The sequence below is a fragment of the Lathamus discolor genome, chromosome 2, assembly GCF_037157495.1.
Source record: "Lathamus discolor isolate bLatDis1 chromosome 2, bLatDis1.hap1, whole genome shotgun sequence".
Taxonomy (NCBI): Eukaryota; Metazoa; Chordata; class Aves; order Psittaciformes; family Psittacidae; genus Lathamus; species Lathamus discolor.
Window position 1 is genome coordinate 35351751 of NC_088885.1, and position 27387 is coordinate 35379137.

General features: G+C 38.5%; 1 protein-coding gene across 5 annotated transcripts; it reads left to right on the plus strand.

Annotated features, from left to right (window-relative positions):
* Window positions 1–90: 90 nt before the first annotated feature.
* Window positions 91–27387, plus strand: PEX1 (peroxisomal biogenesis factor 1). 5 transcript variants are annotated; one of them, XM_065666370.1, is made up of 24 exons: window positions 91–325; window positions 2586–2729; window positions 5644–5727; window positions 5985–6099; window positions 6189–6955; window positions 8456–8575; window positions 10098–10221; window positions 10491–10600; window positions 11955–12055; window positions 12346–12478; window positions 14741–14837; window positions 15352–15522; window positions 16387–16541; window positions 17798–17987; window positions 18181–18347; window positions 19166–19300; window positions 19876–19940; window positions 20739–20881; window positions 20959–21062; window positions 21940–22116; window positions 23643–23873; window positions 25380–25589; window positions 25916–26046; window positions 26982–27387. In XM_065666370.1, exons 1-24 carry the CDS (start codon window positions 197–199, stop codon window positions 27064–27066), a joined length of 3888 nt encoding a protein of 1295 aa, XP_065522442.1. In that variant the 5' UTR covers window positions 91–196; the 3' UTR covers window positions 27067–27387. The 5 variants fall into 5 exon arrangements, with proteins under 5 accessions (XP_065522442.1, XP_065522443.1, XP_065522445.1 ...); XM_065666371.1 differs by having other exon boundaries at window positions 25380–25580; XM_065666374.1 differs by lacking the exon at window positions 91–325 and adding an exon at window positions 362–778.

Sequence of the window (27387 nt, forward strand, 5' to 3'; positions counted from 1 at the left end):
CTCGATAGAGAAGCCAATCAGAAGCAAAGGATGGGTATATGCCGTGCCCGCATTGGCCAGCAGTGGGTTATACCACTGTCTTAGAGGTTGCAGGGGGGATTTTGGGGAGGCCTGGCTCGCTCGCCCCCCTAGTAGGCAGCTCACAGCTCGGCCGGAGCGGGCGCGCAGTGGCGCTGGGTTGTGGCGCCCGGCCAGTATGTGGGGCAGCGGCAACCCCGGCGGAGGGGGAACTGGAGCCGCCGTGGTGACGGTCGTCTTGAGCAGGACCCGGGACTGCTTCCTGCACTTGCCTCCCGTGCTAGCCTCTCACCTCCGCCTGCAGCAGGTACCGAATCGGCTCCACGCGGGGTGGATTATGGGAGAGCACCACCACCCCCCCGTTCACCGCTGCACGACATCTCGTTGCTATGGTGACATGAAGCGCCCCTCAGTTCTCCAAGCCACCAGCCGCGGTGTCGCAATGCTGACAGGGCGCGCGAGCTTCCCCCTCCAGCTGGGGAGCCCCCCTCACGGAGACGCGCTGGTCACGGCAGCGGGGAGCCCCGCCTCCTGCCCCCGCGGCGCCGCTGTGCTGGGGCCCGGGCGACCCCTCACTGGCGGCCCGTCGCGCAGTCCCCCTTCAGTAGCTGGCCGGTTCTGTCATCCATTCTCCTTAATAAAATACGGAAAAGAGTGGAATTAGGCCACAGCCCAGTTTGGCACTGTGTCTCGCCACTATTTTATATGGGGTTTCGCAGTAACCAGCGATAACTGAATTACGTGTAAACTAATCTTTCAGGTAAGAGGTGAGGTGATAAATCCGAGCAGAGTCATTGCTTGATGTGCGTAGATCTTTCACTATATATTCCTGTACAGAAAAGGGTTCTTGTCGTGCAAAGTCCCATTAAGTGCATGGATCAGGTGCAGGAAGCACACCTTGGGTTTTAAATAACATTTCACACATGAAAACAAGAGCAAAGCCTGCATGCGTCTCGTGTGCGGTGAGCACCAGAACCGCAGGGGCTACTCGCAGAACGGGCAGCATGGCAAGAGTGAGCAGGGGAAGAGGAGATGGCAGCCGCAGTCCTGGCAAAGCGTCACCCAACCTGTGTAACCTGCTGGTTTCCCAGGGTCAAAAAGGACATTCCACAAATGCCAAATCAAAAAGCAGCTTTTTTTTGGGGGGGTGGGGAGGTGGAGGGGGGGTGGGTAGTGGTAGTAGAAGGAGGTTAATGGAGCTGCAACAAATCTGGTATAAATGTTAGCTGTTGTTCTGCTATACTTTCTGGAAGTTTTACAGATTTGCTGCTAAGGGAGAAAAAAGGAGTGCAATTGCTTTGAAGTTTTGTAGTGCCATTCTGTACATACTAGGTTATGGTGGGTTCTTTCTTTTACTTAACATGACCCACAAAAAGAAAAGTTACGAGCTCCCAAATCTTAATGGAAATTGCATGTGAAATGAAATCTCTTGGATAAAGATGTTTAAAAGGAGGCTAATATGATTTCAATAGATTACACTGAGTAAATAATTCTTAAAAAATCAAGTGGAATCAAAAGCTAAATCTGATTGCTGAAGGTATTAGACACCTGGGTGACAAAATGGTTTACAAAACTCAGTGGTGTATCAAGACTCGGGGAGGAGCTTTACCCGTATGAATACAGGGAAGAGCTGTAAATTAAATAATTATGTTTGAAAAAAGATATTTTTTTGTAGATATTCTCTGAAATTGTTTACAGAGTTAACTGAAAAGTCAAATAATATTTGAATTTATTAGGCTACAGTTGACAGCAGAACAGAAAGCATCACTGTTAACAAGTGCATCTGTGGTATATACACAGTGTACGTTGTTGCGCTCACTTGATTTTCATAAAAATAGTAATTTTTGAAAAAAACCCAAAACATCAGTTGAGTGGTACAATGTAGGTTATAGTCTCTATATGGAATAGTCTCTATATGGAAGCTGACTGAGCATGTTAAGACTCTTCAGAATCAGAATAAGTGAGCAGTTCTGAAACAGATTGATAAAATCGTTTCTGTTTAAGTTGAGGTTATTTGTAACTCACTTTAAATGTTCTCCAGCTTGTGAAAGCACTCTTGGAATCTGTGCAAATGTTACAATGCGTGTGAAATTTTAAGCATATGCTTGTTGTTCCTCATTTGGGAAATAGAAATGCATTGCTACACTTTTCTGTAAGATATTCTATGATTTCTTTGATGCCGTTAATGCAGAAGAAGGGAAGAGGAATTATTTTCCTTACTTAAAATAGTCCATAAAAATTAACTGGTTAACAGCTGAAACCAGCACACGCTTCTGTGTTGAGGGTTGTGCAAATAGGTAATGTGGAGAAGAATTCTAAAGGTGTTAGTAAGAAGTTGGCCAGTCTTCTGGAGGTAAAAATCCAAATCTTATTGCTAATAGAAACACCCTTTACTAACCTGTTGTGAATGCTGCAAGTTATTGTTAGGGAATATTCATTAAAATAGGGCATGTAATAGCCAAAAAATGTTTTTAAATTCCTTTGATCTGTCTAATCAAATATAGTTTGATTAACTAATAGTCATTTAGCTTGTTCGACATTAGTTATATCTCTTTGAAACTTCACAGGGCCAAGCTGTGAAAGTGTCCTGTGGTCACCAGCCTATATTTTTGAGCTGGATGGAAATCAGGCATCGAGGTCACCAGAGTGAAAATATTGCGGAGATTAACAGACTGTTAGCAGAGAAACTTGGCATTACAGATGGAGAACAGGTTTGAAGCACAAAATTTTTTTCCTGTTTAAAGAGTATATTATAAGACACCTGAAAAGGTAATAATTTACAATTAGCTATGACTTGTTTCATGTATTTAGACAATTACTTCATTTATATCTGGTCATAAGAAAAGTTAACCTTCATGAAATGTCTCAAATACTAAAAGATATCATTAACAATAAAATATCGTTTGGATAGACTTATAGGTAGGGCTTTGCAGGGCTGGTGCCACTATCTGTAGTGCCATTAATTTTAAGAATATACACTTTAAAGCAATTAAACAGTTTGGGGATTATTTCATGAGAATATTTTGCCTGGAGTTCCTGTTATTTTAAACTGATTCTTCATATTTCATCCTGTTTGACTTATTTAAGGCTTAAATTTTTCATCTCTTCCCCCCCTTCAGCACATATCTCTGTGTGTTCTCTCTCTTTGAACATGTATTTAAATTGGCCTCTTCCTCTTGGATGCTGTTAAACTTTTTCTAAATGGTTCTTTCATTGGGTGGAAGTTGAAGAGATGCCCAAGAGGCAGCAGAGCTTTCTGACATGGGACTATTAACATCACATTGTTTAATATATTGATAGGTAGAGATTTAAGCAAACGAGAATAATAAAGTATTACTCTACACAATGTTATTGTGTAGTATATTCATACACTCCTTTCATGTGGAAAATTTTATTCAGCATAATAGAAAACATTAAAGAATGCGGCTCTAAAGCGGTGTGTTATCTTACCTTGTTTACTTTTTTAGCATATTATCTCTGGAAATGGTATATCTATTTGCAAAAATTTACTAGTTCAGTGTCAAGGCAACTACCCTTTATAGTTCTAGCAATTAATAATCTTCAAAAGAAAAACAATCGACAAAAGAAACTTAGGAAAACCTTACCCAGCTGCTGCCTGGAAATAATCATCTGTAAAATCAAATTAATACATGAACAATTGAGTGTTTTGCCACTGTTTTGGATTCAGGAATTGTGTGCTTGCTGTGTTTCATAATAATGTGCTTTTCTGTTGTCTCTAAATTGGAGAGACACCAATTTGATGGGTGGACGACTTGGTGGATAAAGAACTGGCTGGATGGCCGCACACAAAGAGTTGTGATCAATGGCTCAGTGTCCAGTTGGACACCAGTAACAAGTGGTGTCCCTTAGGGGTTGGTGTTGGGACCAGTCTTGTTCAACATCTTTGTCTCTGACATGGACAGCTGGATTGAGTGCGCCCTCAGCAAGTTTGCCGATGACATCAAGCTGTGTGGTTCAGATGATACCCTTGGGGGAAGGAATGCCATTCAAAGGGACCTTGACACGCTTGTGAGGTGGGCTGATACCAACCTTATGAAGTTTAACCATGCCAAGTGCAAGGTCCTACACCTGGGTCACAGCAATCCCAGGCACAGCTACAGACTGGGCAAAGAAGAGATTCAGAGCAGCCCTGCGGAGAAGGACTTGGGGGTGCTGGTCGATGAGAAAATGAACATGAGGCAGCTTCAGTGTGCACTTGTAGCCCAAAAAGCCAACCGTATCCTGGGCTGCATCAAAAGGAGCGTGACCAGCAGGTTGAAGGAGGTGATCCTGCCCCTCTACTCTGCTCTTGTGAGACCTCACCTGGAGTATTGTGTGCAGTTCTGGTGTCCTCAACATAAAAAGGACATGGAACTGTTGGAACAAGTCCAGAGGAGGCCATGAGGATGGTCAGGGGGGCTGGAGCACCTCCTGTGTGAAGACAGGCTGAGAAAGTTGGGGCTGTTCAGCCTGGAGAAGAGAAGGCTGCATGGAGACCTCATAGCAGCCTTCCTGTATCTGAAGGGGGCCTATAGGGATGCTGAGGAGGGACTCTTCATTAGGGACTGTAGTGATAGGACAAGGGGTAATGGGTTAAAACTTAAACAGGGGAAGCTTAGATTGGATATAAGGAAGAAGTTCTTTACTGTAAGGGTGGTGAGGCACTGGAATGGGTTGCCCAAGGAAGTTGTGAATGCTCCATCCCTGGTGGTGTTCAAGGCCAGGTTGGATGAAGCCTTGGGTGACATGGTTTAGTGTGAGGTGTCCCTGCCCATGGCAGGGCGGTTGGAAATAGATCATCTTCGTCCTTTCCAACCCTAACTATTCTATGATTCTATGATTCTGTTTACCATGTTGAGGAAGATATTCCTCTCGACTTTTGCTTCAGACAGGACCTAGAGGAGTTTAAATTTGATTCATACTCTATAAAAGCTAACCTGAAGTAAATCTCTGTTATAGAACATTTAACTAGTTTTATCTCAAGAAGAAAATAATTACATTTTTTTAAAAATATGTGACATGATATTGTTTGAAAATCATTATTTCCTGTCAAATAGAACCTTTGGTAAAAAATGACCTTTGACATACATGTTTAATGCTTTCTGAAAGGCCTAAGCCACAAAAGCTTTTATCATTCCTCCTGATACAAGACCTTCAAACTGTTCTGTGGAAATAGGGCTGCTTCCTGTGAAGCCATTCATAAAGGAGCTGGGTTTGCTTTTGTATTGTACTTTTTCATCTTTTTTTTGAGCTGTTTCTGCCTTATCAAAATTTGTGCACAACTCAATGATTTTTTTCAGCATTCTAAGCTCCAGAACATTTAAAAATTTAAAACTACAAAGGTGATTGTGATCAACATGCATTAAAAATTGATGGTTTGTTATCAGCTCATAAAAATCTTGATGCTTTCCACATTCATTTCCATTCGTGTTTTGCTGAAGTCCCCAAGCATGCCCAACGCAGTCCATTTCCAATCTGTTGAACATCCATCTGCTTATGAATTACCTAGTGTAGTGAAATGTATAATGGAACAGCTGTCAGTTTTTCTGGCTGAATTAAAGATGGAGCTTTTATGTGTTTAAAAACAAGATGTTAAATGTTTTGAAATGGTGTTACTTTTGCCAGGTATTTATTGAACCCTGTTCCCACGTCTCCTCCTGCCAGCAAGTAGAAGTGGAACCTCTCTCCGCAGATGATTGGGAAATTCTGGTAATAAAGCCCTGACCTCTGTTCATGTCCTTTTCTTACAGATGACATATTCTGACAAAAGTGGGTGTTTGGTGGTCGGTTTTTTTTTTCCAGTGCCCCATTCTTTTCAGTCCCTAAGGAAATACCAAATGTGGTGGGGTTTAATTGCATTTTATACTTCAAATGGTGTGTTAGAAAGAGATGTGAAGTTTTTATCTTCAAACAAATGTTTGAAATGTATGCAATATTTAATTTATAATGATATTGCACTTCTGCAGGAGCTGCACGCTTCCTCTCTTGAAAAACATTTTCTTGACCAGATTCGAATAGTATTTCCAAAAGCAATCTTTCCTGTATGGGTTGAACAGCACACTCACGTTTACATTAAAATTGGTAAGCAGCAGTGAAGGCTCTTGTGGCCCCTTGAGTAAGCTCTTTTGCAAAAGTGGATGCATTCATTGACCTGATTTGTTCATACTCAGGTGCACTTATGCCAGCAGCCCCCTATGGGAGATTAGAACCGTGTACAGAGCTTCTGGTATGTCCCAAACCACATGAACCTGAGGAAAACATCACCAGCACGCCTTCCAAGGAAAGTGACCACTTGCTCAGAAGTTTTGTGAAAAATAACATGGAACAAGAAGAAGCACTAAAGGATCCTTTTGGCAAACAACCTTACTTAAAGCAAGGAGTCCTTGAACAGAGTAAGGCTGATGCAGACATGACGGTTGTCTCAAATGTTCTCCCAAATATATGGAATTTCCTAGGGAGCATTTTCTCTCATACATCTGAGCAGAAACAAAAGACTCTGTGTGATAAAGATGAAACGAGCACCTTCAGAGACAAGCTGCTGAACAAAATTCACATGGATTCCATTTTTAGAGTATGTCAGTCCCAGCCACCAAGCGTACAGAATGCATCTGCCACTTATCCATTTCTGAAATGCAATGCTATTCATATTTTTCCATGGAATTTAGAATTTATTGATTTGGATCCAAATCCTGTAGTATCTTATGGGAAAATTAATGAGCTGATTTCCCCAAGACAGCGTCATCAAGAAGCAAAGCAGAATCTGCCGTTGGAAAAGCAAAAGCATTTGACTAGTACGCAAGACAAAAGTCATTCTGATAGCAGTCAAGCATCCAGTGAGGGATCTGTTGTTCAAATCGTTTGGAATGGATTTGAAGACCTGAAGAGTGTCGTAGAGTATGGCCACAGTGGGGAAGCCCTACATGTTGGAAGAGTTTGGGTCAGTTTGATCACACTCTCTTTTGGGCTTTTTATTTGATATTTTCTGTTGAATAATTTGTGGAGTATGGAATAATGTGGAACTGGGCAGTTAACAATCAGTTTGGGGATATAGCCTTTGTGTTAAGCTCTCAAGAAGATTATACTAGAATCATTTAATATTTACTAGAGTTGTGCCTTTCTAAGCTGTCTCATTCTGAACTACATCATGTATACTGTCATCCTCCAAGATGCACAGTATACTCTGGTTTTCTGCACCATTAGCATTTTTTCACCAAATGGGGGAAATTCTGCAGTGTTTCTGGAGGGAATGTATGCTTTATTCAAAATCTGTTGGTAGTCATTGTATTCCTGAAGATGTGAAAGTATCTACTTACATATCTTCAGTGTTGCATAATGCGGGTTTTTTCATCAGTTAGCACTTTGTGGCTAAATGTGCTTTGGACTCTGGATGCCATCAAACTGTAATGGGATCGTGTATCCTAGTGCTTGTGAGTCCATTTAGATATACTCTTTAAAATATGTCTTTAAAAAATAAATATATATTCTATAATTTAAATTACTTTAGGGTTTTTATAATATTTTGCAAGGTGGCACAAGTCCCACTGTACAGACACTTGTACATTTCAGCTTGTTCTGGTAGAGCTACAGTCTGCTTATATTCTTCCCTTCCTGTAACCATACGTAGGATCAACAAAAATAGACAAAATGCAATCTAAATCACTGTTTGACTGTTTTGATGTAATATACTTCTCACCTTTCTCTTACTTTTTTGTTGAGGATGACAGCAAAAGCCTGCAGTGGTCTTTACCACTAAGCCTTTTGAGGGACGTAACAGTTTTCCAAATGATAGCAACCATGAAGTCTTCCAGAGTTATTAAACACTTGCAAGATGTTTTCAATTTGGTTATATGTTTAAAATAACACAGACTATTTGAAAAGTAGTTTCCTTTTTAAAAGGGCAAATTGAGTAATACACTTCAGGGAGACTGGATTTTCTCTCACTGGGCTGCAGATATACTTAATTCTGATCTGTATAATGACCTATTTATATTTACCTGCCCATGTAAAATTAATTTTAGTCATAGAATGGTTAGGGTTGGAAGAGACCTTAAAGATCAGCAAAGGAAAGTAGAGATGTTTTTGCTTCTATACTAAAAGCCTTCTTGCCACATTCTAGGAATGCTTGCTAATTCTTTTTCAACCTGTTGGGTTTTATTTAAAGAAGTTACTGTGTGGTCAACTGTAATGAGCACTTTTACAAATAAGATAAAAAGCAATTAGAAGTGTGCATGAGAGAACAAGATTTGGACTCCATCTATCCATTCTATGGTTTCCTTCTTAATTCTTTTGCAGATTACAGCCAATAAACAGATCAATGATCAAACATAAAGGTTCTGTTAGTGATAAAGAAACTGATGTTGTGTTATATATGCAACATTATAACTGTTTTATTTTCTAATATTTGCTTTTTTCTTTGCTTTTATTTTAAATATTTCAGATTCCAGATGGTCTGAGAAAAAAACTACGTATTGAAATACATTCAACAGTCCAAATTAAGTCGATTGAATCTATTCCTAAAATCCCTGTATCTCTTACACTGCAACCTAAAGAGAACTTGGTGAGTTGGTAGGGAAAAAATACATTTTCTGTTCAACTAGATCTTAATCGTAAACAATTGCTGCCAAACCAGCAGCAGTAATCCATAATTTTGCATCAGACCTTCATCTACAGTACATGAATACTGGTTCTAACCTAGCACATTTTATACATTTAAGCCTATAAATACAAAAAAAAAGAAAAAGAAGTGGAGTTAAAGAGGAAATATCCACTTTAAGTCTTCTGGGAGAAAACATGTTTGTACTCTTCAAACATTACAGTGCCCAGTGCATTTCCTCAGAAATACACTTGCAGTAGAGTAATAAATTTTGTGTGCTGTTCTGTTTTTTACTTCTTTTTAGTGCTTCCTTTTACAATTTTCTTCTCCCATGCTAAATATTTAATTTTCTCAAGTTATATTGTTGAATCCCTTTGTAAATGAGACTTATCCATTCTTCTGAGCAAGCATTTATGACAGTAAGAACATACTCAGTACTAGTTCTCCCAGTCTCAGATGTAGCTCTGGAACAACGTATATCTTCATAATGTACCTTATGCTTCTTTCTGTGACACTGGCCTGATACAGCTGAGCTGGCATGTTAGCTGCCCCTCAAAACTTTAAATACAGCACTTCCCATTATAGCAAAGCTTTTGCAGGTTTGCTCTGTATCCCCAATATCTTAATTTGGTTTCTTACCTACAGAGGAATGGTAAAACTGACCTTTTTTTTTTAGTGGAGTTAAAAGAATTATTCTGGCAGTAATATGCTAAAATTGTGAAATATAGTTATGTGTGCGTTTGTATGTTTTAAATACAGATTTCTCCCTTTCTTTTGTAATTTGGTTGAAGTTCTTTTATTTCTTAGAAAAAAGCAAGACAGATGCAGGCAGAAGATGACAGTAGTTTTCATTTTCCTTTCTGAATACTGCTTCTATGGTCTTGGTTGATTCCCCTTTTTTAGACAGGAATTATGCTTCTCCGATTAGGATCTCAGACAAGAGATATACAACTTAGACTCGATTTCTTTTCCTGTTCCATATAGCTAGGCAATCTGGGGTAAGTCATTTGGTCTCTTTGCCTGTCTGTTGAAGTTTTTGGTGGTGCCCCTGCCCTGGGTGAGCCCAGGGTTCTTTATACAGGAAGCAGTTTATACAGGGAAGAGAAGGGTGTAGTGAGCATCTAAAAGAAGTCATGAGTCAATATTGATGCATACCTTGGGTGCTTTTTGAAACCCAGATTTTGAGTAGTGCTCTTGGATCTGGCAATACAGATAACTAAAACAAGAATAAAAGCTTTCGCTTGCCTTCACAGCAGTGTTCCAAAGAAGGTTCAACTGTTGCTGTAGCAAGGGCTAGACAGGTGCTTTCCATAGAGCAGTTGATAGAAATAGTGTTTGTTGCAAAGTGCTGTTTTCTAAATAAATACAATTCTTGTATCTTCTTCCATCTCTCTGTTCCATAAGAGAAACAAATGCCTCATGCATATGAAGCAGTTTTACTTACAAACACCTTGTTTTATTTCCCTTTTTCTTTTTTCCTGTTTAGCATACAGATATACATGAAGATGATATTAAATCTGCTTTCAGTTCTTGGCTGCAGGATTCCACTACTGATGATCACCCATGGATAATGACAAGTACAGACTGTATACATCTGCCTGTTAAAGAAGGTAAGGATAACACTGTCCTGTGCTGTAACTGTCTTAACTGTACAGTATGGAATTTAATTAAGAAATATGCCATTCAATCTCTGTATACACTGTTTAACATACAGATATCTCTTCACATGGAAGCTGTAAAGCTGTAAGCATGAATTATGCTTTAATAATTATTAACCTTTATATGCTTTTATTTTGCATTATGTCAAAATGCACTAATCTATTTAATCTTGTGATGAATTTGTTTAGAATTTTAATAGTTGTGCCTTGGGTTTTTACAGGAATGGAGGAGTTTGTGCTTAGTGTAGTGCATCCTGTGCACATGGAAGAAAATAAATCTGAGAATATCTTTATACTGAGTCCCAGTTTGCTGCAAAAGACTAATATACAAGTAAATATCACATAGTATCAGGTATCAAGTAATTTAAATTGTTATATTTGGTTAAAAATATATTGCATTATATGTATAATGTATTTGGGTTTCCCTTTTTAAATTAATAATGTCAGTCTGTTCATTAAATGGTATCTTCATTCTTTATCTTGTTTTATAGCCTGAGGCATTGCTGAGATTCTAGATACACCACACTTAGCACTGAATTTTCATAGTGTACATCAAACTCAGAAAATCAATTAGAGCAGAGGAAAGTTAGTACTGTCCAAGTTTGCACATACTATCCTTATACTTAATTGTTCTTTCCCTTAATCCCTAATACCTAAATCACTGCAAATCACTTCACAGTGTATCTGGCAGGAACAGTAACTTGTTCTGACAAAGATGAGACATGTTCCCCATTCCAACCTACTAAGCTCAGACTGCCTTCTCTTTTATATAGTTTCTGTGCCTTCTCTTTCTTTAGTCTTTACTTTCTCAGGAGAATAAATATTTGTATTTAATAGCAGGGCTACTGTTTCCGTTAATAATTCTGGTTGAACCAGTGCCCATGAATGACTCCAGGGTTATGGTTCTAGGAGTGGGATAACAGTTCTTCATTTTTAAACTGGTACAGTTAATTTTTGACTATGTTCTCATTTGGCTGTTTAGAATGGAATTTTTCTCCAAAATTTAGGTTTCTTGTTAAGAAAAAAAAAAACCCAACACAAAACCAAACACAAACAAACCCCAAACAAATATATAAACCCCCCCACACACACACACACACACAAAAAAGGCAACAAACAAAAACCCAACACTAAACCAAGAGCTTTTGATACTAGATAGGTACAAGAAGACAAGGGCAAAATGCATTTCTACATAGCCATGTGAGAACCTACCAGCCTGTTCTTATCTGTGGGCCTCTCTGCTGGCCCAGTTTGCCTGCCCAGTTTTCCATACCAGCTCCCCAGTGAACTAGACTGAAAAATTTGTGCAGGTGAAAAAAGCCAGGTGTTTTGTCAGGTCAGACTCCTGATCTGATTCACTATCCTGCCTCACAGGTGATCATGGGAGAGGGAGGGCACAGGAGAAGGAACAAGCAGCTACAGTAGGGAAAGTGAGGGGGGCCTGCATAGTCTGGTGTTGGCCTAACATCTAATCAGCGGTTGTAACATCACTGTAAACAGTGGATTGTATTTTGGGAATAGTTGCATCTCTGCCATTTTACCAATGCATCTTTCTTTCAAGGAAATAAGCTTCAGCAAAGCATACACAAGGCATTTGCCTTACACAATTCCAGAAATGGCTAGTTCTGTATGCTACTTCTGCAGTTACATTTAACGTTAAGTACTAACATTTTCCTTTGTTGTAGGTTCTTTTACATCCTGTGACAAGAAAAGCTGATGGTGATAGCCAGCCACCTGTATGTGATACAGACAAGAAACTTCCCTACCACAAACTAAATGATTTAGGGTGAGACAATTTCGTAGGAGAAAACATGGGAGAGAATGGGAATGAGAATGCCCATGGCAGGGGGGTTGGAACTAGATGAACTTAAGGTCCTTTCCAACCCTAACTATTCTATGATTCTATGAGAAAAGGTGCTGTGTCTTCAGATAGAATCATCTTTAGCTTTTTCTTGAAAACGTGAAGTGTGCCAGAACATGTCAGCACTGAAACTTCATCATACAGCAGGCTGTTACTTATTTACATCATGGGTACTGATGCTGCTCTAGGCCATTTAATGTCTTATTGCTCTGCAGAGGAGTGGACAAATTAGGAGCATCTTCATTTGAACACATAAGCCACAGTCTTCTGGGGCGCCCTTTATCTCAAAAGTTGGCTGCTATTGCTGTGGGACTGCGAAGTGGAGGGGTGCTTCTCACAGGAGGAAAGGTACACGCTTCACTATTCTCTACTTGCAAACCCTCCCACATTGTTTTCCATAGTTACAAAATTGTTTCCTTTAGTTTTCTTCACTACCATGCGAATTCCAAAGAATTAAAGAACAAGCTGAAAAAAAGAGCAGGTAACAGACTTAAATCAGTCAAATATTAGTCAAATATTATGTATAGGTGCATACATTGTATGCGCACTTCATCAATACATATTCGCATTTCCTGTATGTGTGTATATATATTACATACGTGTAATATAAATTTTAAAGATTGCTACCAATGCAGTGTCAATTTATTCCCTCAGGTGATTAATCTGTTTTGGTTTACAGTATAATAAGCACTTCATGTCTCTGAAATACTAGAATGAAAATAAGAATACAGTATTTTCTCCAGTGTTCTAACATAAAATGACAGTGCAGTTGATACTCTTATTTTGCTGTTGCTTCTTACAGTGATCTATATAATGCCAGATTCCACTGAAACTTAACAGATGACTTAACACTGAGCACAGTGGGATCAGAACACTATCTGTAGTGGATGTATCCACTCTGAATTTGTTTATACTTTTTTCACTCTAGAACTTTGGTCTCTACCAAGTGGTAAAAAGACAGAATATGTATATAGAATAGAATCATAGAATAATTAGGGTTGGAAAGGACCTTAAGATCATCTAGTTCCAGCCCCTCTGCCATGGGCAGGGACACCTCACACTAAACCATGTCGCCCAAGGCTCTGTCCAACCTGACCTTGAACACCACCAGAGATGAAGCATTCACAACTTCCTTGGGCAACCCATTCCAGTGCCTCACCACCCTTACAGTAAAGAACCTTGTGTCCATGTGTCCTTGTGTCCAATCTAAACTTCCCCTGTTTCCAATCTAAACTTCCCCTGTTTAAGTTTGGACCTGTTACGCTTTGTCCTGTCACTGCAGTCCCTAATGAAGAGTCCCTCCCCAGCATCCTTGTAGACCCCCTTCAGATACAGGAAGGCTGCTATGAGGTCTCCATGCAGCCTTCTCTTCTCCATGCTGAACAGTCCCAACTTTCTCAGCCTGTCTTCATACGGGAAGTGCTCCAGTCCCCTGATCATCCCTGTGGCCCTCCTCTGGACTTGTTCCAGCAGTTCCATGTCCTTTTTATGTTGAGGACACCAGAACTGCACACAATACTCCAAGTGAGGTCTCACAAGAACAGAGTAGTAGAGGGGCAGGATCACCTCCTTCAACCTGCTGGTCACGCTCCTTTTGATGCAGCCCAGGATACGGTTGGCTTTCTGGGCTGTGAGCGCACACTGAAGCCGGCTCATGTTCGTTTTCTCATCGACCAATGCCCCCAAGTCCTTCTCTGCAGGGCTGCTCTGAATCTCTTCTTTGCCCAGTCTGTAGCTGTGCTTGGGATTGCTGTGACCCAGGTGTAGGACCTTGCACTTGGCATGGTCAAACTTCATAAGGTTGGCATCAGCCCTCCTCACAAGCGTGTCAAGGTCCCTTTGAATGGCATTCCTTCCCCCAAGGGTATCATCTGAACCACACAGCTTGATGTCATCGGCAAACTTGCTGAGGGCGCACTCAATCCAGCTGTCCATGTCAGAGACAAAGATGTTGAACAAGACAGGTCCCAACACTGATCCGTGAGGGACACCACTTGTTACTGGTGTCCAGCTAGACACTGAGCCATTGATCACAACTCTTTGTGTGCGGCCATCCAGCCAGTTCTTTATCCACCGAGTGGTCCATCCATCAAATTGATGTCTCTCCAATTTAGAGACAAGGATGTTGTGTGGGACAGTGTCAGACACTTTGTACAAGTCCAGGTAGATGACATCAACTGCTCTACCCTTGTCCATCAGTTCCAAAGCCCATCCTAGAAGGCCACCAAATTGGTCAGGCAGGATTTCCCCTTAGTGAAGCCATGCTGGCTGTCACCAAGCACCTTGTTGTTTTTCATGTGCCTTAGCATGCCTTCCAGGAGAATCTGCTCCAAGATTTTGCCAGGCACAGAGGTGAGACTGACTGGTTTGTAGTTCCCTGGGTCATCCATTTTCCCCGTCTTGAAAATGGGGGTTATATTACCCTTTTTCCAGTGTATATATTCCGTATATATTCATCGTCATATATATATTCCATATACTTTTTTTGAGGAATAAAACCAGTGTATGTACAGCATTTCCAGGTTGTTCATTGGTGTATACTGAGACAAACACTCCACAGAAGAAACTAGTTCTGGCAATATAAATTATCTCGCTTTGTTTTTTTTGTAGGGAAGTGGAAAGTCAACATTAGCAAAGGCTATCTGTAAAGAGGCATTCGATAGACTGGATGCTCATGTAGAAGTAATTGATTGTAAAGCTTTAAGAGGTATGATATTTTTTTTTTTAATCTCAAGTGTTTGATGTATGATAAAGAAGCACATTTGAATAGTTGTTCTAGTGTTATTACTGCTTTTGCAAGGGTATGTGATGCTCCACAGTGAACATATTCAACAGTCTGAAAATACAGCTGCTGTAAGCACGCTTTTATCAATTTTTGCCCCATGTAGCACCACCAATTTAGAGTGCTGCTCTGAAGTACTACTCAATTTTTAACTGTCTGGAAATCAGACCTATAGGCTTCTAGAGTGGTTAGTGAAAGATGATTAACCTCTTCTTCAGACAGGCAGATCCTCCTAGTATTTTTTTGAGAGATGACTCTTTACTGACTGTTGACTCTGGTTTAAGCTTGCTACTTGGATTTATAGAAGTAAAATTAAGCTACATGAATCCAAGCATTGTAGTATCATGTAAGCAATATGCAGTCAGTCCGATTTTTTCTTTTTTTTTTTTTTTTTCCTGACATGTTTTTTTTTACATAAAAATTGTATTTTCTGTTTTAGGAAAAAGATTAGCAAACATAAGGAAAAATATGGAAGAAGCTTTTTTAGAGGCAGCATGGAGACAACCATCCATTCTTTTGATGGATGATCTTGATCACATTGTTGGAGTACCTTCTACACCAGAGCATGAGAACAGTCCTGAAGCTGTTCAAAGCAATAGACTTGCTTATGGTAATATTGTGCTACCTGTGTCTGGATAAAAATATAAGCAACTTAGAATTTCTTGCCCCTGAATTGTACTATATCACCTGGATAATTCTGTCTTTTATCATTACTGCCTCTGGACCATGTGGTATTCTGTGGCAGGGATTCACAAATTATGGTATATAGACCATTTGTGGACCACCAGCTGAACCAAAATAGTCCACTCTGGAGCTTGGAGTAGTTATTTACAGTGGAAATCTTCAATTTCTTAGCTCAGTTTGAAGGAGTTAGCATAGTTTTTTATTAAATTACTTTTGAAGTTCAGAAAATCTTCATATAACTTCTTTGTTAAAAAGGTGCACTTAATTGCAGAATTGTGTTTCTTAATTGCAGGTATAATGCATACAACAGAGGTTTAGAGTTTTTAACTATTATTCCTTGAAGATCTACCTTGCATCCATAATTTCTTCAACTTTATTGTATTACTTTTTTCTTAGACTGCTTATTTTCTAGGCTTAACATCTATTTTTAGTCTTATAGCTGTCCCTCTTTTGTTTGTATTGAGTAATACTTCGAGAACAGTGATTATAACGCATAAAATTGCACATTTAATATCCTGTGGTAGACACGATCAGTGATACTACAAATTTAGCTTTAAAGAACATTCCTGATGGCATTTTAGTAATGGAATGTACTGTCCTAGAGAAATAACAATACATCTCTTTTATTATTTATTTTCTGGAAAGCCTGTAAACGTGGAAATGTAACATCTTATTATATATTTATTTTGTTTGCCCTGATGCTGCTTTCCAGTACATTAGAAACATCTGTTATGAAATGCAGAATATTTTGTTATTTTGCAGTTAATGGAACAATCTCTTCTGTGTTTAGTTTTGAAAGATCTGATAAAGGAAGTTATTTCCATGGGGAGCTTGATTGCATTAATTGCCACAAGTCAGTCTGAACATTCCCTACATCCTTCCCTGGTTTCAGCTCAAGGAACTCATATATTTCAGTGCTTCAGATGTATCCAATCTCCAGATCAGGTAAGTTCAGGGAAAATTGTTACGATGTTGTTTGCCTTCCCTGCAGCCCCAAATTGCTGGAACAGCTGCAGAAATAGTAGGTTACGCCTGAATATGCACAAAAAAAAAAATTGAAATCTTACAAGTTCTCTCATGATGCTGAAACACCTCAGAATTTATATCTGACAGTATAAAGTTTAAAAAAATAAAAGAAATCCAGTGAAAACTCCCAGTTGGCCCCACTGTCCTTATCTTCGGTGGCAAGAGAAGGGTGTACTGAGAGGACATCTCTGTTCAGTGTAAAACAAGTCAAGATTGTCTAACGTAGGTGAGATATGCATGTCTCCTTGTTACCTGTAAGGGATTCTAGAGGAGCAGCTTTGAAAAAAACGTGTCACTACAGTTAGACAAATGAGATTAAACTTAAGCTTTTTCACTGCTGAGAGAAATAAGTATGTCCTTAGAATGTGTACTTTAAAGGTGTTATTAAAACTAAATGGTAATTTTATGGGAAGGTTTTGTGCTGTTTTTTTATATTACTTATAGCCCTCTACTTTTGAATATAGTACATTTTGCAAAGTAAAAAGAGGGAAGAATAAACAGTATGACTTCATTGCAGAAGAAAGCAGACACTTTGTACCTGTGCATGCCTAATGACATGACATAGATGCGGCAATTTACTTGTATTTAACAGGAGGTGTTCCTGCCTGCTTGTCATCTGTTACAGGCTATCAATTAAAAGCCACTGAGGAGGGGATTCTGCATTAGATACACTGTAGTTTTCTGCTGCCTCCTGCAAATCTGCCTTTATTTTTTTTAATACTAATGCATGAATAAGGATGAGACATCACTGGAAAAAATCAGGATCTCAAAAGACACTAAATTATCAGATATATTTTTGTCTAATGAAGTATATTTCATCTCAAATATATTCTGCTCATACCAGCAAAGAGAAAGATGTTCCTGTTCCTGTGAAATAGAAAAACTGGGTATAAAACAGTAGAATCTGGGGGACAGAGATTTTTTATTATTGTTGGACTTCAGATAGCTGTGACAACGTGAACATTTAAAGTTAGAAAAGTACTTAATTTATTGAAATTCAGCTGAAGAACTAACTTTTGTTTATATTCATGCTCAAATTGTTATATTTAAAGGTTTGGTGGCATGTAAGCATTTGAGGAAATTTTAGTTACTCTTTTGTATTTAGGTTTCGCATTTCTGAAATCCATATAAATAATAACCTCAATATATACTTGCTGCACAATTCTGTTTTTCAGAAGCAAAGATGTGAAATGCTGTGTTCCATAATAAAAAGAAGACTGAATTATGATATAAGCAGGTTCTCTGATCTTGACCTCCAGTGTATTGCAAAGGAAACAGAAGGTTTTGTTGCTAGAGATTTTATTATGCTGGTTGATCGTGCCATTCATGCCTGTGTTTCCAGCCAGAATGAGTTTCAAAATGATGGTATGTTGACAACAAAATCTCTTATGTCATAGTCTTACCTCTGATATCCAGAACGTGTAGAGTAATAGAGAAATAAAAAGCCAGGTTTTATGTTTAAAATGTATTTAATTGTTACATATTGTGAGGAATTTGTTACTGGTGGCTGTGTGTGCTGTTCTTTTATTCAGGATTTTTTTTTTCTCTTTCTAAGCAGAGCTGAATTTGTCAACTGTGGATTTCCAGAAAGCTCTAAAAGATTTTACTCCGTTAGCTCTGAGAAATGTTAACCTTCAGAAACCTAAAGACGTAGGATGGGAGAGGATTGGTGGCTTAAAAGATGTGAAACAAATACTCAAGGATACCATCATGTTACCTGCAAAGGTACCATGTTCTTTTAAATTAGTTACTTGAATTTTGTATGTAATGCTAGTAGGGGAAGAATGAGTTTTAAGGTGTGACACAGTTTTTGACAGAAAGATGACAGGTATGATTTTAAGCTACTTTTGTAGCTTCCCAGTCTGTTCCTCTACTGGAAAACTTTCTTCTTCCCTCTTCCAAATACAAAAGGCAATAACTTATGCTTTTCTACAGGTGAAATGTTCTAGAATATTGCAGTATTGCTAACATAATCTTTGCTACACCCTCTGTTGTAGGGTTTGTGATTAGGCTCTGTAAAGACAGCATTTCCAGCTGTCTTCTGCAGTGATTTTGCTAGAGGAGTGTTCTCTTTTGGATGAATACTAGTCCATCAATTCCCCTTTATTTTACTTTGGCCTTTCTGCCTTGCTTAAAACTTCTAGCGTTGAGATGACCCATCCATTTCAGTCTTCAGAGAAATAACTGAACAGTATATTTGATCATATCAGTCAGTGATTAAAATAGGAGTTTAGAAGTACCAATATGGACATCATAAAGCTTTAGTGCATCCCTGTTCTGTCCTGTTTCCTCTTAGGAGAAAATTACATTTATTTGTATTTAAGTAGGTACAAAGCCTAACTCATTTCAGCCCCAAGTAAACTAACAGCCCAGATAAGCTCTTGTGATAATAATGGGGATAAAAGAAATCAGATACATTCTGTTTAGACAGAAATCAGTGCAAGTCACTGATGTTACATTACACTGCAGAATAATTACATATTCGAATATGTCTTCTTATATCTCTTGTTTATAGAACATGTCTTTTTATATCTCTTTTCCAGTATCCAGAATTATTTGCAAACTTGCCCATACGACAGAGATCAGGAATCTTGCTCTATGGAGCACCTGGAACAGGAAAAACACTGTTAGCAGGAGTAGTTGCTCGAGAGAGTGGCATGAATTTCATCAGCATCAAGGTAGCAATATTTTGAAGATTGATTCATTAACTGAATGAAATAGCTTAACATAATACTTGTGAGTAGTATGTGCTTGTGAGGGCAAAATGCCGAAGAAAGAAACTCACATTAAAAATTTAGTATGTCTCTAGGTATCCCACCATCTGACTTCTGGAACTTCACAATTATATTACTGAGATTTGTTTTTGTGTAATAATGCATTATGCAGAATTATGAAATTTAATTAGATGTCCTTACTGTCCTAAAAGATACTTGATTTTGGTTCCACTGGGCAACGAAGTTGAGCAATGCATTTTAAATGTATTTTCAAAATGCAGTGTAAGCTGTTCCCTTGTGATACTGTAACACATGTTCTATTATAGTAGAAAAATTGAAATTATTACATTGAAATAAGCTGGAATGCTTGGAAGATTCTTTCAGCTGATCTAGACCCTTTGGCTCTTCTATTCAGAGATGGCAGTCTTTTAGTTACAAGACAATTCACTCTGGTATATAAAAACTATGCTGATGTTAAATTACACATTAGACCTAAGAAGCATATAATAAATGTTCTTTGCTTATTTTTTTTTCTTTAGGGACCAGAGCTGCTCAGCAAATATATTGGAGCAAGCGAGCAAGCAGTTCGAGATATCTTTGACAGGTTGGCTTGTAAAAATTTGTGATGGTATCAATTCATTTTATTGCTTGAAGCTCCAAGAAATAATTTTGTTCCCTAGGAGAGGCATGGCATTAGATCATAAAAGCATCTGAAATAATGAGTTCTGCCAAAGCAGGTGTTGAGATGTTGGCAAGTTCAACTTGACTGTCATTTAAGAACTGAACTTTTTTGGATCAGATGAGGAGTGTACTTTTGAAGCTGAACTCCCATTTCTCTCCATTTACATTCACATCACAAAACTGTCTTGAAAAACACATGCTGAATTCCTTTCAGATGATTCCAGGAGACAGTCAGGTGTGCCCAGCTAGTAATGAACACTCAGGACATAGGGTCATATGAGACTTAGTATTGAGGTCCTCAGTGCCAGTTGTTTTGTTTTTACAAATCTGCTTTTACTGTTCCTCAGTGCTCACTAATGTAAGCAGCCTTTGCTTCTCATGTGGTTTACAGTGTAGGCAATCTTTGGGTTAGATATGTAGGTAAGTCAAGACTCCTCTGCAGTGACTGGATTTTAGAGCTTTCATGTATATGAACATGACAGTAGAGTAATACAGAAATTCTAAAGCAAGTGCAAGATACGACGTAAAAGTGAGCAATAGTTCCATTGTGGTCCAGTTCTTCAGAACTTCATTTCTACAGAAAACAGTTTTTTTTATTCTTTCAATAAAGATAACTATTCTCTAAAGTAAAAAGCAATTACCTTTAATATTTCTAAGGAGTTTCATCTGTGACCTAAACTTAAACAGAATTTAAGTATTTCCTTTTTTTTCTGCCTTTTAGAGCTCAGGCAGCTAAGCCTTGTATTGTTTTCTTCGATGAGTTTGATTCTATAGCTCCTCGCCGAGGTCATGACAACACAGGAGTTACTGACAGAGTGGTTAACCAACTGTTGACTCAGCTAGATGGTGTAGAAGGATTACAAGGTAATAATTCATCTGTGTGCTGCTTTTTATGCAAAAGTTTAGCAGATGCTAATGATATTTTTCTGTACTTTCCTAAGGGGTTTATGTGCTAGCTGCTACGAGTCGCCCAGATTTGATTGATCCTGCTTTGTTAAGGCCAGGTCGACTGGATAAGTGCCTGTACTGTCCACCTCCTGATCAGGTGAGGAAACAAAACACTTTACAGGGAGGCAAGATAAACAACCAAAAAAACCCCCACAAACTAATAGGCTTTATTCTCCTTTTCTTTATTTAATGTCATTTAAAACCTGGACAAAGTGGACTTGATTTCCCAGCTCCAGTTATACAGCAGTAGAAATTCACTGATTTTAGTGTCAGTGTGTTCACGTAAAGTGGGCAAAACAAGGCTGTTTACCACAGTCCTCAGAAAATAACTGGGTGCAAGGTAGAGTTTATCATGTTCTGTGTCCTCTGAATTATGAGTCCAGTGGATCTGCTGTTTGCTTGAAGCGATGAACCGTAGTCATTTCTAGCTCTTGAATTATCTGAAGTTTTCAGAGCAGTTTTATTCCGAATTCAGTGGATCCCACTCTTTACCCACATTTAGAATCATAGAATCGTAGAATAGTTAGGGTTGGAAAGGACCTCAAGATCATCTAGTTCCAACTACCCTGCCATGGGCAGGGACACCTCACACTAAACCATCCCACCCAAGGCGTTATCCAACCTGGCCTTGAACACTGCCAGGGATGGAGCACTCACAGCCTCCCTGGGCAACCGATTCCAGTGCCTCACCACCCTAACCAATTTAGTTTGGAATATTGAAGCACTTTTTAAGTCAGATGTGTCACTAGTTAGGAAACATATCAAGATATATGCCTATATTTTAAAGATTGATTACTGTACAGTATATCCTATATGTACTATTACTGGGGTAGTATCTTCTTTCAAAAAGATCCTTCTTCCCTCAGCTGGGAGAAGATTGCTTGTGACAGGGCCAAAGCACTATCTAGCACTCTCAGGACAAGATAAGTAACAGATTGCTTTACTGACATTTTTTTTCGTCCCTTTTTTTACAGAATTCACGCTATGAAATCTTAAAAGCTCTCAGTCATTCCCTGTCCTTGGCAAATGATGTGGACTTTCAGGACTTGGCAGCAAAAACAGAACGGTTCACAGGGGCTGACCTAAAAGCTTTATTGTACAATGCCCAATTAGAGGCAATCCATACTAATTTAGGTTCAGGTTCAACACAGGTAAATAAAACTGATATAAAAGAAATCTCTTCTCTTCTTGTTTTGATGTTGATATGTTTGAAAGGGCTAATTTTATCCACTTTTTTTTTTAGCAAAATTATGTTTAATAAGATTTCATTTTCCTATATTTGTATATAGGGGATTAAAATATTAATATGTTTGCAGAAAAATGCAAGAATGATATAACAAATTATTTTAAATACCTCTTAAACACAAGTTGATTTTGTCTTTTTATGATAGATGTTTAATGTTGAGTACATTTATGTTTATCATTGTTATGAGACATGACTGACAGATCAATAGGAGGGATCCCACTCCGAGGTTCTTAGGAGTAGCTAGCAAATTCAGTTCTGAAGTGGCATATTTTGGAAGATGGAGGAACCAAAAAATTGTGGTTTGTGGAGCTGTTCCAACAGCCTGAGTTTGATCTGAGGTCAGGAGTTGCGAGAGGATGGTGATACCTGAAGTGTCCTGCTCTGGATCATCTTCCAGGCACCAGCTATTACTTACACTTCCAAGGTGCAGGATCCCACCCCTGGTTTATACCCCTTATGTGACCTCTTTTAACCTCTATTCAGTCACCTCTCTTCTGGTCCTAGCTAGAAGGGGGCAGGCATGGCTTCCAGTACTTGGAGGTCAATGGGAAGGATTGGGTCAGGGGTGCAAAAACAGTGAGACCACTTGGGTTCTTTTTGCCCCAGTTGTTATCAAGAATGGGACTCTGAGGATGCAATTTTTAGTACTGAAAGGTATTTCCAGCATATCTTTCCTAACAATGCCTTCATCTGTAGCATCAGTAACTAAGTAGTTGTAAGGATACCTGATGATTATCCATTATTAGAGGAGGCCATTGTTTAAAGCAGTGGTCTTCAGACTGGTGTACGCCCACCCCAGGGGGTGCACAAGGCAATCCACTGAAGTGCAGCAAGAAAATAATAGAACTTCAATAGTACATGTATATAAATTACAAATAAGTAAATTTGCTTATATTTGGTGGAGTATCCTCAGAAATTTTTTTACTGATATGGGCGTACAATCAAAAGTTTTGCAGATGCCATTCTAAAGCAATGACTGATTTCCACATCAGCACTTGGAATGTGTTAACAGTGACTGAAGATGAGTACAGCAGTAAGGCACAATAGAAGTAGACTCACCACAACTCGTAGAGCACTTTACACAAGATACTAAATTGCCTGGAGGGAATGGTTGAACCAGAAGTGATACAGTTCTACAACAGAAAATATGCATGAAGTTTCCCAATACTTGCTGTTACTGAGTGAGGCAGTTCAAAGCAAACATAAAACCTTAAGATTATCTCCTCAAACTATTTTCCTAGCACAAAGTTCTGCTTAAGTGCATTGGATTTTCTTAGCAAAATGTTTAGAAATACAGTCCTAGAGGCAGACAGATTACTAGGATCAGATGTAAATCAATACTTTAATTTGCACTGTATGAGTATTTTTAATGTATTTCAGGTTGCAATTCATTATGAGTTAATGCTTCTAATATTCTGTTCTTTTTCACAGGATTTTGTTTCTAGTTCTGACAGTGACTTCAGTCTCTCTTCCATGGTTTTTCTAAACCACAGCAGTGGCTCAGATGATTCAGCAGTAGATGGAGAAGTAGGATTAGAGCATTCTCTTATTTCTTTAGACATGTCTGACTTGCTTCCTGAAGATCCAAGGTCCAACATGTATCGTCTTTACTTTGGAAGCTCTTATGAATCAGAGCTGGGAAATGGGACTCCTTCAGAACTGGTAAATTACTCACTTAACATTTTGAATTTTCTAAACATTGTCAGTTCTGAAGCAGAAAAACTGCACTAGGAAAATGGTATGGGTTTATAAATACAATTACGTCTGCTTTGTCCTTCAAACTGTCTTCAGCCTATTATATTGTGGTCAGTCATGGGGAGGAAGATGGAAGGATGTGATCTGACAAAATACAGTATGGGCTTCCCTACAACTTTGCAAGGCTTTAAAATCAAAAAACCAAAATGCTGCTTAATATACTGCTGATAATCCAGCTAACTGCATTCATATGAGACCTCACCGTCTATAGTCTAATGGCTTGTTGCCTCCCAAAGTTTAACACTAAAACAGTTTTTGGTGGGTTTGTTTTGGGGTTTGTTTGTTTGTTTGTTTGTTTTTTTTTAAACTTACTTTTATTACTGAAGAATGACCATCCAGCTTTCAAGAATCAAGTTGTACTATGGAGAATCAGCAAACATTTTTCAGTTTCCAGTAGAGTGTTCATTAATGGAATAAGCTGATTGTGGAATTGTGTTAATAACAGAAGTAAACCTTAGCTTCCATCATTGCTCTTAAGAAGCAGAATTCCTGTTGTAGTATCACACTGCACAGAAAGCATTATTTCCTCTGGCTAGCTAGCAGGTAGGATGTGCTGGTTGGCTACCCAGCCCCTGTGTGGTGATTACCTGGCCAGCTTATCTCCCTTGAATGCCAGGTGAGCCAAGCAGTCATGCTGCTGCCTCCAAGCCGCTTATGGTGAACGATGATTTCAGAATTTGCATGGGATGCATGCAGCATTCATTGTCAAGATCTGTTGTAGAACTGTTATTGCAGGTAGTTATCAAAGTTGTTAGACTCTTGTTTTCAAAACCGCCTTACATTGATTCTTAAACCCCAAAATAACTTACCTTGATACTGGAGAGCTAATTACTGACTGGTGGGGTGCTTTTGTGTGTTACATCTTGCATTATAGATGATAGTGTTCAATTAATGTGTCTTTAGAGACTTCAGTTTTCCTTTTAATTGTGAAAGCTCTTTTGCAAGGTGTCCTGGGTTCACCTGTAGCAGTGATTTTTCTCCTTCTTAGTAGCTGGTGCTTTGATCTCTTAAAGATATTGAACTTGAAAGTTGCATATTTTATCAAGTGCACAGAGAATTAGGAGGTGATGAATATTCAAATTATAAGCTATTCCAAAGGTAACTACATAAACTTGCCCAGATTTAAGAACCACTGATTTTCATATGTAAATAAAACAATGGACTTGGTAGCCTTTTTAGTCTATTGAAAAAATACTTTAAATACTTCATTTTCAAATCTCTACTTTCCCCCAACCACCTTGGGAAATTAACCTTAATTGTTCTGTTAAATAAGTTATGTGTGTGATAAATCTTTAAGAGGAAGCACTTTTTTTGCCAGTGGGGGCAAGATATAAATAAGAGTCTAAATCTTAATGGAGGAGTTACTCTTTTGGATCCATAGAGTTAATATATTTCTCCTTGTGGTAAATTTAGAGCTCTTTGTGTTTGTCTGGACCAAACTCCATAACTCATGATTTTACCAGCATGACTCATAGAGATGCAGCATCATCACAACCCTCAATGCTTAGAACAGCTTCTCAAGAAGACTCCTTGGAACATAACCAGGAGCAGCAAATAGAGCACTTGCGGACAGAAATCAATGCTATCAAAGCCAACTACAGAAGCAAGAATGGAGTATGGCAGGTTTTTTCTATTATTTCGTCTGAACACTTTTCTATTGTTTGTTCACACTTCTTGATATTTCAGTAATCTCTGCAGTAGTAGTAAATAAAATTTAACAAGAATAGCAAAGAAAAATGATACCTAGTTTAGGAAAAATAAGCCAGATGTTAACATACATATCATTAAATAGTTATTTCTCTGTTATTAACACTGAAGGGGGAAGGTTGTGGCTGTATTTCTTATACATTTGTCTCTATGTAAAATGAGGAGGCTTCAGAGTTACTGATATTCATAACACTTGTTTCTGTGGTAATTTTTCATTGTGTGTTCATGGCTCTGTTTTCAAGGAGGACAGCACCCTGAATCAGTCAGTGCTGGCCAAGAACACTTTAATTATTACCCAGTCCCATCTGATGACTGCACTTGAGGGTATAAGACCATCCATTAGCCAAGATGACTGGAAGAACTTTACTGAACTGTGAGTCTTACATTTTTTAGTAATTGTGAATCCAGTGGAGATTTGGTCTTTCACATTCCTTATTCATCAGAAACAATAGTTATTTAATGTGGGGAATGGGAATTTGTTTTGTTTTTGAGAAATATAAAATTACAGACTGGGAAAAGGAAATTATTTTACCGCACATAACCTTTTATTGTTTTTATTAATGTGGAACCTAGGATTTCTAATCACAGACCAGAATATTCTTGTATTATGTTGAGCTATACCTGTACAAAGGGGCACTGATTCTTGAAGAATTAGAGCTATGTCCTTCCTCCTCCCACTGAGTTGTAGCCCCTCGTATTTTCAGGTTGCTGGGTTTTGACTCTTTGTAGTTGTCTTTCTAGCTGCTGTGTTTGGGGAAAAAGCAATAATATGGAGAAGGATAAACATACTGAAAAGGAGAATGTGTCTCCTTAGACCTGGAAATGAATGGAGTAAAAAAAGCTGCAAACTGGCATTGGGTTGTTCTGTGACCTCATCAATGAGTTCATCTGACATGAAGATTATTAAGGATTCGTTTTCCTCAGTTGATACATAGATCAGCAGGTCTTAAAGCAAAGGAAAGAGAAAGAAGGAACAGGAAAAGAAGAGAATGAGAGACGCTTCCCAGGAGTCTGTACCACCCTGTCCACTTGTGTTCCGTGTCACATCTTCCTTGCCTTGTCGCCAAAATAAAACTAAATAATAAAAATAAAAGGGAAGCAGGGCAGAGAGCCCTCTGAGTTAGATCTGTGGGTGATAACTCCTCCAGGTGCCCAGCTCTGAGATGACATACACTTTCATTTCCACATATACATAAAAATAAACATCTGTAGTTCTGTGTTGCATTCATGTGCCTCTTAAGAGGCATCTGAAAAAAAAAAAAAAAAGGCTTTTCATAAGACTTTCCTAATTCCTTTTTCTGTTTCCAGGTATGATAATTTTCAGAATCCCAAGAAGAGGAGAGGACAAGTTGGCTCAACTTTCAGACCAGGACAAAAGATGACTCTAGCATAGTAACTTATATTTGCTGTAAATGCTAAAATGTAACTGGGAATGACAAATGTTAATTAAATCAGATTGTTTATATTCATATGGATTTATTAATACAGCACTTGAAGATAAGTTTCTTTTAAACTAACATGCTGTATAATTATGTCACATTTTATTTTGATTGTCTTCAGATTGGTATTAAATTTTTGAGAGAACACTGATGACATTCTGACCATTTGTTTAGCACATAAAATTTGGGGGTTTATCAATATGTTTGCCAAAACCTAACAGTGATTTCCTATCCCTGCTTATTTCCTCACAACAAATAGATTCAGTTCAAATAAA

Bases quoted from the DNA above. Each gene is read 5' to 3' on its own strand.
- PEX1 (XM_065666370.1), top strand. From the start codon at position 197: ATGTGGGGCAGCGGCAACCCCGGCGGAGGGGGAACTGGAGCCGCCGTG. The intron at 18,348-19,165 runs GTACCATGTTCT...TCTCTTTTCCAG, and splicing joins CCATCATGTTACCTGCAAAG to TATCCAGAATTATTTGCAAA. The intron at 22,117-23,642 runs GTAAATAAAACT...TCTTTTTCACAG, and splicing joins TAGGTTCAGGTTCAACACAG to GATTTTGTTTCTAGTTCTGA.